General features: G+C 44.0%; 1 protein-coding gene across 2 annotated transcripts in view; it reads right to left on the reverse strand.

The window, feature by feature from the left end:
• ZFYVE1 (zinc finger, FYVE domain containing 1) overlaps positions 1-10,816 on the reverse strand; it is a 26,728-nt gene that overhangs the window by 5,226 nt on the left and 10,686 nt on the right. For both annotated transcript variants that reach the window (XM_009999730.1, XM_009999729.1), the window contains exons 2-4: positions 4,887-5,391; positions 2,794-3,008; positions 599-705 (exon numbers count right to left, since the gene is read on the reverse strand). In XM_009999730.1, coding sequence (XP_009998032.1) covers positions 599-705; positions 2,794-3,008; positions 4,887-5,391 — 827 coding nt within the window. The remainder of the gene's footprint in view (positions 1-598; positions 706-2,793; positions 3,009-4,886; positions 5,392-10,816) is intronic.

Here is a 10,816-nt window from a genome sequence, read left to right on the forward strand (position 1 = left end):
AGGAATGTAGCACTATATGACATTTGAGAGAAAATGTTTCCAGAAGCATAATCATCCATAACATCACACTGCTATAGAACCTCACAGACTCAACACTGAATGTCACACATTGCCATATCAGGCTCAGTTTCTGGGTTCCTCTCAGAGAACTACAAGCCAAACTCTGATCAAACTGGGGGCTCCATTTAGATCTAGTCACTAAACGCAGCTCAGGCCCATGATGACGCATGCTTTAAGTTTGTTTATACTGTTTAGGTAATAAAAATGGTATGAAAAATATTAATAGTCATTTAGGGGATTTCTTTAAACATTCCTTTCTCCCTGCCCTGTATGTATTGGGGAAAAGATAGGAGCAGAGCATGTTTGTAGCCATAAACAAAAACAGAGTAGGCAAAAAACACGCATCCAGCTGGGACACAGAAATAACAGCTGTCCAAATCACATAAGAGTTGAATTTCAAGCAAATCCTGTCTGGAAGTACTAGCTAATGACAGGTGATGTCAGGTGTCAAGATGTCACATAAACTTTATGTTCTATGGCTGCAGACCTGGGCAATGCTTTCTTCTAGAAGGATGAAGGTGATTTCTCATCTACTTACCCACAGCTGAGGCACACAGAAGAGCATGTGAAGTATTCATCTGGAAAGAAAGAGCTGTGAGCCATCTGGTCATCGGGGATTTCCCCACTGAACCTGTCACTTAGAGCCTGTCAAACAGAAAAGAGGGAATTGATAAGGGACTGAGAGCAATGCAGACATTTTATGAAAGCTTTTGCAAGCAAAAGCATTGGTTCCTCTACTGGCAGAGGCAGAGAGAGTACACAGCTAAGGAATAATATGTTACTAACCTGAAAACCACAGCAAGGAGTAGAAACCAAGCCAGAAAACAACCATGCACTTTTATGGAAGTGACTTGAGTGCTTGTAAGATACTTACTCTTCTCCTCTCCTCCTGCCCTTGAATTTTATAGCTGAAATGGCTAGTAGATGATTGTGTCCACTTCTGCATACAACCCATGCCCAAAATAGTAGGGTGCTTGCTGAAACGGCTTTGCATTCTGGAAACCTCCAGAAGAAAACTCAAGAATCATTTCTCACAGTATATATGGACACAGTCTTTGCCCCTCAGCTCAGGAAGTGCTGCCCTGAGCTTTCCTCTGGCCCCTTGAACAATTGCTCTTCTCTGGTGAAACTGTAAGACTGAGAACAAAGGGATTTGTTCCCTTTCCTGGGAGCATCTGTTCTGAGAATAGGTCAGTCTTTAGCTGTGGCACACTTAACCTCTCCATTCTTTTGGGTGTTATGTAAAAAATAAAATTTAAAAAGCAAAGCCGAGGGTTAGTTTTTTTCTTGACGGAGATCTTTGAAGGCATAAGATCTAACTGAAACTCTTCCCACAGCTGAGGCAACTACAGTGGTTGCCTGTCTTTCTCTTCCTCCTTCTCCCCTCCCAGGGAGTGGGGGAGCATCTCTGCTGTCTAACAAGGCTTGACTGCATATACACACGAGATACACATGTATCTCCCACCACAGCTTCTCCCAGGCAAAATCCCTACATAGACATCTGATTTTACAGAATTTCAAGGAAATTATCTTTAAGATCTCTTTCAAGCTTGACTGATACTGGCCAATGGATTAAAAAACTAGAGGAAATGGACATAGATCTCTAGCATGCCTGCGTCCTCAGGAAGTGAAGAAAAAATCTGAATTTGTAGTTAAGTAGTGATCTGAATACAGCAACCACTTTACTGGACACGAATTTAAGTACACTAGCAACTGTATCTGAAACGGAATTACTTGATTATTGCAATAAAGTCCTAGAAATTAAACTGGAACTAACCACTCCAGCTGTTTTCTCCCTGCTGCCTGTCTGTTCCCTAATGGAAGGAGCCGTGTATATGCCATCCTGACATTTACTTCTGTGCCTCAGCTACCCCAAAATACAGAGAAACTGGAATTATCTGTTCCAACAGCTGTGACTACCATCAGGAAAGACTGTTAACACTACCTTCTTCTGCAGATATGCCCCAGCTCTGCCAGCCCCTCCCTGATGACAGCTGTGCTCTTCAGGCCAATGAAAATATTATGCTAATCATGCAGTGGTAGCAATGCATGAAAACTTGTAGGACAGATTGCAAACGTGAAGACCCAAACATCCCTCTGACATCCTAGCAAGGTGAACCTTCTACAAAAATCACCAGTGGCTCTCCCAATTCCTTTTCATCAGCCTTCTGATCTAATGCTGCACCTCTGAAATGACACATCATTTGGCTTGATTCCATCTTGTTCACCAGCTACCAACACATCTCCTTCCCCCTTTTTGCCTCCTAGCCCTTGGGTTACTCTACACTCAGCACTAGGTTTTGCCAGCTACTATCCTACTCCAAGTATCTTGCATTCCCTCCTGTTGTTCTGAGGCCATCCTTAGAATTTCACCAGTAACTCCTTCTGGGCCTCCTGTTTGTAAATTACTGTCAGTAAGTGCTTGTCACTCATATCAGCAATTTTTTTATTCCCAGCTCAGTTTTTTGATTTTGCTTTGTTTTGCTCTTCAGCTTTTCCAGACCTCTCAGGGTCTTTGCTAGGGTGTTTATTTTAAAGAAAAAAAAAACCCAAACCTACCCAGCCTACCTGCTGTTACACAAAAATTATCATCTTCCTAGAAGACTTGCTTTATCTTCAGATATCTGCAAGCCTGCATCACTGGTTCACATGCTCTGCCTTTATTAGCTGCAACTGACAGTCACCAGCAACAGCAATACCAATAAAGATTGTGAAGAACTTATCTCCACTTACTTTTAGTGCTTTATAGATAACCCCAGGCTGTCTAGGTGATCGAGTGGTATTGTTCTCCAGCTGCTGCTCCACAGCTCGCCTAAGTCCAGAGAAATCTGTTGGAGGATTGTATGTCCTTGTTCCCTTGTAGTGGATTGAGCTGAAAGCCTCAGGAAAACAGCTTAGCTTCCGAAACCGGTCCTGAATGAGCTTCTCAGGAACCTCAGAAGGATGATCTGTATATAAGAGTATCAGCAAGTATATAAACAACTGATGGTTTAAAACAATATTTAAATTGCACAGTGCTTTCATATGCAACACAGTGCTAGGGTTTTTTTTGCATTAAACCTTCTAATACATCTGGAATGCACGTATAGGTTACAAGTAGGAAAAGAAACAAACTGTTTCCAAAAGCTGTCTCTGTTTTTTGATACACAGCTTTAGATTCTGAGACCAAGTTCCACAGGTAAAACCAGAAACGCTTAGGTTTGGAAACACAGACACCTAGAATAAGAAGCAATATGAGGAAACTCCATGTCAGCACACCTGTTAGCTCTTCTCAGCAGACCATAACTTGCTATAGCTAGTTATAGCACCTGACAAGTGGAGGACATGAACCTTAGATGGGCTGCTTACTCTTCATGCCAACCCTATAGCAAGGAAGACTAAGCCCCTATCGAGCCTTTCTATGCGGTAAAGCCCTTCAGAACTGGGCACATCAGGTCACACTCCATGGAGCTGACCACATTCTGCCTGCTTCCAAGTACCTGCTGCATGTTTCAGAATAAGGCAAGCCCCTCCAACACACTTATCTCAATTATCCATCAAGACAGATGTTTACAGCTTGCTGCGAATCCCCCTGCTAAGAGCTTTCTTTCCTATTCCTACTGTGATCAGAAGTGACCATAGAAAAATATTTTTTTTTTACTATCCTGACTTTGCATACTGGTGCAACTATCATTATGGGTCACTAAATCCAACCTGCTGAAACAGCAAGTTTCAACAACCATATGAAACTCTAAATTGCTGATCAGCATATTGGTATGTAAGAAAAGGAACTGCCTTGGCAGGTTAAGTTAGAAGTATTTAAGGAGGCACTCTACTAATAACCAGAAAAATGCCAAGTTCTTCTACTAGCTCAAGACCTCACTGGATAGGAAAGCCAAAATGTGAATGTGGGCCAGCAGGGAGCTGCTGTGGTATTCCATGGCAGAAGACTCCCGGATGTTCACAGAGAGCAGAACTCAGCCTCAGTTACTGCAGGCCAATTCATTAGGGCTCCTGCTCATCAAAGCATCAGAAATGGACAGAATGAAGAAAGGTTTCATCATGCCTTTTGAAACATGGAAAAAAATGAGGCCAGGGAAGAAATTTACACCCCTGCATAGTCAAAACCAAAACATGCCCTAGCTCCTGTAGGACAGAGCATTTCACTCAGTCTTACAAATGAAGCACACCATTCAGTTATGCACAATCAAGTACTTAAGTTGAAAGTATTGATGAAGAACACTGAAAGCAATGGGAATAATAGCATGCCAGGCCTTCTGCTTTGGCCCTATCAGACACTTGCACACAGAAAAGTTCTGTTAAACCATCAGCTCTGTACCACCACACCCTCTGTCCCAATCTCACATCAGCCTCAGAATGACACTGGTATGGTAAGTTAAAATAGCAGAATGAGGGCAGTGTGAGTACTGAAGTTCAATTTCATTATTCTTGCCCATTCTAGTTCCTACATACAGTTTTATTTTTTTACAACAGGATTCTGCATATCCCTGCCAAAACCCCAGTTTTCACCTTTGCCTGCCATATCACCCATACTCATGACCTTACACAATGACCTCTCCTACAGCTGACAGAACTGCCATGATGACTAGACAGTACTGATTTCCAGCTGGCTAAGAGGATTATTCTAGCTGATCTGGGGTAGTCAGATTGCTATCAGGGAATGCTCCACTTTTTCCAAAGCCTGGCCCCCAGACTGGAACAAGTGAGAGCAAAACCCAAACCACATCTTCTGCATAGTATTAAAGAATGTTGAATATTCAGTGCAACCTGATAATTTATAGATAACATTTAGCACATTGTAATTCAGGATCTTACTGCCTACTCACCAGAGCCCAGTAGCTTGGTGTACACAGTCTCGTGAAAGATGATGACACCTGGACCCAAAGTTGACAGAGGAACATCTAGGCCACAGCGGGCTGTGGTAGCTTTTAGCTCCTTGGTGAAATGTTTTAAATAAGCCTCCGAGGCATCACCAAGGAATTTGAAGAGGTCATTGTGGAGCCTGTCAGCACGAGTACGGTAGATGACAAGATCAGAGATGGCCAGGACCTTCAGCAGCAGCCGCGTTCTCTGGCTCAAGTTCACAGTGGCCCCCAGTAGGCCCTCTGTATCAATTACCACCACTTTGCGGACAGGGTCATAGGCTGCCCAGACTCCAACTGTGCAAGATTCTTGGGCTGGAGACGTCTTGAAGACTTCCCGGCCATAGAAGAAAGTGTGATTAAGGGTGTGAGACTTGCCATCCCCCGTGTTCCCAAAGATGGACACTACCTTTAGATGCTGGTCAGGACTGCAGTCCAGTTTCTTAATAAAGTCTTCTTCATTCCTTACCTTCAAAATAAAAGAGAAAAACATTATATCCATGCAATTGGAGTAGACAACACTGAAAATACAGCTGGTTTCAGGATTAATAAAATGAACCAGAGCAATTACATCCTGTTCAGATTTCACCATAAGTTTCCAAAGCAACAAGAAGTTCAATGCAAAAGATTAGAAAGCAGTCTTGTAACAAGTGCAAATTAATGGGATTTAGGCTGTTCCACCATGTAGCTGCTTTGGAAGAGATGCCTCACTGTGATTACCTGTCTAGTGAAACCTCTTATACCTCACCCTGTTCCCTGAGACAGCTCTTCCAGAGAAGGGAGCACAACTTACTTCCCAGTCTGCCAGCACAGCTACTTGGAGCATGGCAGACACTCTCAGTAGCAATGGTCTGCTGGCAAGCATCCAAATTCAGGTGCCAAACAGGGGAGTGCTTTTGTCACCTTAACTTGTCTCATCCACAGAAGTTGAGCACCTGTTTATGGAGAAAAAGCTCCTCTATGCAGCTGTGCTACATCTATCCACATCTGGGGGCTCTCCCAGTCTGTCTCACTCCTGCTGCTCTCTAACTGATAGATCCTTCAACTGGAAGAAGTGACAGAGAAGAAGAAAGCAAAATTGAGCACCAGACAGGTAGTTGATGCAGGTCACAGAATCACAGAATCACCAAGGCTGGAAAAGACCTTTAAGATCATCAAGTCCAGCCTGTGACCAACACCACCACATCAGCCAGACCATGGCACTAAGTGCCACATCCAGCCTGTCCTTGAACACATCCAGGGACGGTGCCTCCACCACTTCCCTGGGAAGTCCATTCCAATGTCTAATCGCCCTCTCCGTGAAGAAGTACTTCCTAATATCCAACCTAAACCACGGCTTAAGGCCATCCCCTTTTGTCTTGTTGCCTGGAAAAACAGCCCAGCCCCCACCTGAGTACAACTTCCCTTCAGATAGTTGAAGAGAGTGACAAAGTCCCCCCTGAGTTTCCTCTTCTCCAGGCTAAACAACTCCAGCTCCCTCAGCCTATACCTGTAAGATTTTCCCTCTAGTCCCTTCACCAGCCTCGTTCCTCTCCTCTGGACCTGATCCAGCACCTCAGTATCCTTCTTGAAGTGAGGGGCCCAGAACTGTGTCAGTATTCAAGGTGAGGCCTCACCAGTGCTGAGTACAGGGGGAGAATTATATCCCTACTCCTGCTGGCCACACTGTTCCTGATACCAGCCAGGATGCCATTGACCTTCTGGGCCACCTGGGCACGCTGCTGGCTCACATTTAACTGGTTGTCCCCCAGCACCCCCAGGTCCCTCTCTGCTGGGCTGCTCTCCAGCCACTCTTCCAAGTGCAGGACCCTGCACTTGGTCTTGTTGAACCTCATCCCACTGGCCTTGGCCCATCGACTCATCCTGTCCAGGTCCTCCTGCAGCCCCTTCCTACCCTCTGGCAGACCAACACTCCCCCCGAGCTTGGTGTCATCTGCGAACTTACTGAGGGTGGACTCAATCCCCACATCCAGGTCGTCAACAAAGATGCTGAATAGGACTGGGCCCAGTACTGATCCCTGGGGAACACCACTGGTCACTGGATGCCATTTGGATGCAGCTTCATTCAGCATCACTCTCTGAGCCCAGTCTTCCAAACAGTTTTTGACCCAGAAAAGGGTGCACCTGCCAAAGCCATGGATTGCCAGCTTTTCCAGGAGGATGCTGTGGGAGACTGTGTCAAAGGCCTTGCTGAAGCAGAAGTAGACCAGGTCCACAGCCTTCCCCTTATCTACTAGGCAGGTCACCCAGTCATAGAGGAGATGAGATTGGTTAGGCAGGACCTTTCTTTCCTAAACCCATGTTGGCTGGACCTGATCCCCTTGCTGTCTTCTACAAACTGGCTTTTACATAAGTGCCACAGCTACCTCAGTGACCCATTTCATAATTTACTGTAATGTGCTTTCATTTTTAAAAAATAAAAACAAAAACACACACACAAACAAAGAAGACTAGTAGTAGCACTACTACCAAAAGTAGTACCTTCAGCAGACAACTTCTCTTTGGCTTCACATAGATTAAATAATAGAATCTTGGAATTGTTTTGGTTGGAAAAGACCTTAAAGATCACCTAGTCCAGTGTTAAACCATATTACTAAGCACCACACCTATCTAACGTTGAAACACCTTTAGGGATAGAGATTCAACCACCTCCCTGGGCAGCTTCTTCTAATATCCACTCTAAACCTCCCCTGGCACAACTGGAGTCTATTTCCTCTTGTCCTATTGCTTGTTACTTGGGAGAAGAGACCAACTCCCACCTTGCTATAACCTCCTTTCAGGAGAGCAATAAGGTCTACTGTAAACCTACTTTGCTCCAGACTAAACAACTGCAGTTCCCTCAGACACTCCTCATAAGACTTGTTCTCCAGACCCGTCACGAGCTTCACTGCCCTTCTCTGGACTCACTCCAGCACCTCAGTGCCTTTGTTGTAGTGGGAGACCCAAAACAGGACACAGTACTCCAAGTGCAGCCTCACCAGAGCTGAGTACAGGGGGACAATCACTTCCCTACTCCTGCTGGCCATGCTATTGCTGATACAAACCAGATGGTGTTGCCCTTCTTGGCCACCTGGGCACACTGCTGGCTCATATTCAGCCACTGTCAACCAACACCCCCAGATCTTTCTCTGCTGGGCAGCTTTCCAGCCACTCTTCCCCAAGCCTGTAGCAGTGCAATGACAAGTGTCATGATATTTAAAGAATAGGGCATTTTCTGTTCAGATACTAGAGCAACAGGGAACAGATAAACAAGCAATGAAGCAGGTTAGGGCTCTGCATGTGAGCCTGCCTTGTTTTTCTTGCAGAATAGGGCCTTGACTTTCAAAGGTTTCATGTTTCTGGCCATGGTTGTTTATTACTTGCTTTTTCTTCTTCCAACAGGTTTTATTCCCATGTTATGTGACATAGAAGAACACAACAGACATTTTTCAAGAAGGATTAAATTCACCTCCTCCATCATGTTTCCCTCCTCGAGGAATCGCTGTCAGCTGAAAGGAGCAGAGCTTCCATTCTCTCTCAACTGCCCCTCAACTTCTGGAAGTTCCTTGGCTATTTCCCCCCTTCCCAGCAAGTACAGTTAGAAGGACTCATGATCCACAGACACTAGAAGGTAGTAAATGGTTTCTTTGAACAAGTTTATTCTTAGATCAGCAAATTTAAGGCTCAGCCAGCCTCATTTGCTCTGGTCAAAACCATCAGCAGCATACAGACTTTGAAGGAAAGTAAAATACAATCAATGTGCCAAAACAAAGAAAAAACAACCATTGTGCCAGATTGTGATTGAGCATTCAGAAAGAAAAACTGTGGATGGTGGGGCTGCAGCAGCTCCTCACAGACTCAAACCATTCAAGGCAGCTCCACAGTGTGGAAGAAAACAGGAAACACAGAAACCAAAACGGTCTCAGTAGTCTTTTCTGGTGTCTGTGGGAGACCATCAAGATACACTCAAGTTATATGTGCACAAGAAAAATTCTGTTTTTTTAGTAGCTGTGATTATTCGCTTGTCATCAGAAAGGCAGTTTAGATGACAGATGCTGTTTCTTTTACTGTCTCTGGAGATGTATCTGTGGATTAAAGTAGTTTTTGACTCATGGGATAGCTTCTAAAAACATTCTAAGATTTGATAATATAATAATGCTATTTGTATGTAAGAAAACAGGAATATTAACTTATTTTCTAGACAGTTTTCTTTCTAACTCCTGTCTCCTGAACTTCTTACCGTAAGGCTGGCAGACTCTCTTTTTGCCAGACTCAGTGCTTTGCCAGACCTGTTCATTGTAGTTATAGACTCCCTCAACAGTTCAAAGAAATATCCATCTTCAAACAGCTGCTTAAGTATTGGCAGGAGAGTTAATAACACAGGTCTTTCAGGCAGTATTAGTTATTATTCTGGTATCAGTTTGGAAGAGTATGTGGAAAAAGCTGAGTCAAGAATGTCAGAAGACACAAAGGACAATACGAACCACAGGGATAAGGGTAGCTATGCAATACATTCCCACCAGTAAGGAACAGGAGTCAACTCACACAAAGTCCACTGCAGCTGAACTAGTCCCAGGCTGAGCTAATGTAAGTGTCCACACCACCAGCCCTCGTTTGCAGTCAATGTACTTTAACAATTGATGTCAGGACACCTTATTGTGGGAAGAACAGCTGTATTGATGAGCCAGACAGAAGAAAAGTTGGTTTCAGATCTATAATCCAGATGACTCCAGCAGAAAAGTTAATCTGAGTACCTAAAGCACTGAGCTGTGTACACTGTACACCTTCTAAGTGTGTAGGCACTTTCAGACTTCCTTGCAGGACACAACTCTGGAGTGATTCACACAAATAGGTCACCCAGGAGCACAAGAATGTACCAAAGTCCGGGTAGTCCAACATCATGTCTCACAGGACTTGGTAATGGGTAAGAAAGAACTTAAGCCATGAAAAGAGTGAATGTTTCCTAGCATGTTTTACCAGCTTTCAAAAGTCAGATGTCAAAGGACTTCCAAGTGGTAGCTAAATCTAGATGCACACATTTGGTACAGAACCAGCAGATCCTCCAGGAGGTTGTCTAACCCTTTGTGAACCTAATGGTAGTTTTGGGTCCTGCAACTTCCTGTTACAGTAAATTTCATACATGGGGAATATTGGGGGTGGGAGGTGTTGGGATAGTGGTGAACAAAACCAAGACCCAATTAAATAGAACAACATCAACAAAAAAATACCCCTTTCTTTTGTTGAATTGCCTGTATGTCATAGGTGTTCCATGCTCTCATGCACTTTTCTTTAACCACAGCTGAGCGCAGGGATAATAGTCTCAAAGAACCATTCACAACAATCCCTGCACCAGTAGTCAAATTTACTTCCCTTGAGCAAGTTCCTTTCAGGCATTTGAAGTCAGAGTGCATAATAAGTGTGTTGAAGTACTTGTCCTCACTGGGCTCAAGTCTCACTTCACCATTTTACTTCTCATCTCTAAAGAAGTCTGCATGGTACCACCTTCTGCTGGATGTACAAAGGACTTGTTTCCACAGCTTGGCCCATTTCCATGTTGCCCAAGAGCTCCACATCTCCAACATGAATGGCAGAGAGCAAATATTAAATTTTCCTTAAATCGCACATCAATGTCAATTGAGACTGAAAACCTTGTATGTCTAACCCAAGACAAGAGACATATCTCTCCAATCCCTTCTGTTTTGCCATTTCTATTATCAGAGACTCATCTACACTTCTGCTGTAGATCTTAGAAGATTATTTTCTAGATTGAGTAGTTTTTACTCTATCATAGGTTAGAGTCATGGTTAGCCTTCTTTTATAGTTGTAACTACATTCTGTTAGCAACTGTCATCCAGCCCCCCGTGTGGTCACTCCACCCAAGCTGAGCTAAACTGAAGGTGAAGGTCTTCAGCAGG

Source organism: Chaetura pelagica, unplaced genomic scaffold (assembly GCF_000747805.2).
Source record: "Chaetura pelagica isolate M959 unplaced genomic scaffold, ChaPel_1.0 scaffold416, whole genome shotgun sequence".
NCBI classification, from domain to species: domain Eukaryota; kingdom Metazoa; phylum Chordata; class Aves; order Apodiformes; family Apodidae; genus Chaetura; species Chaetura pelagica.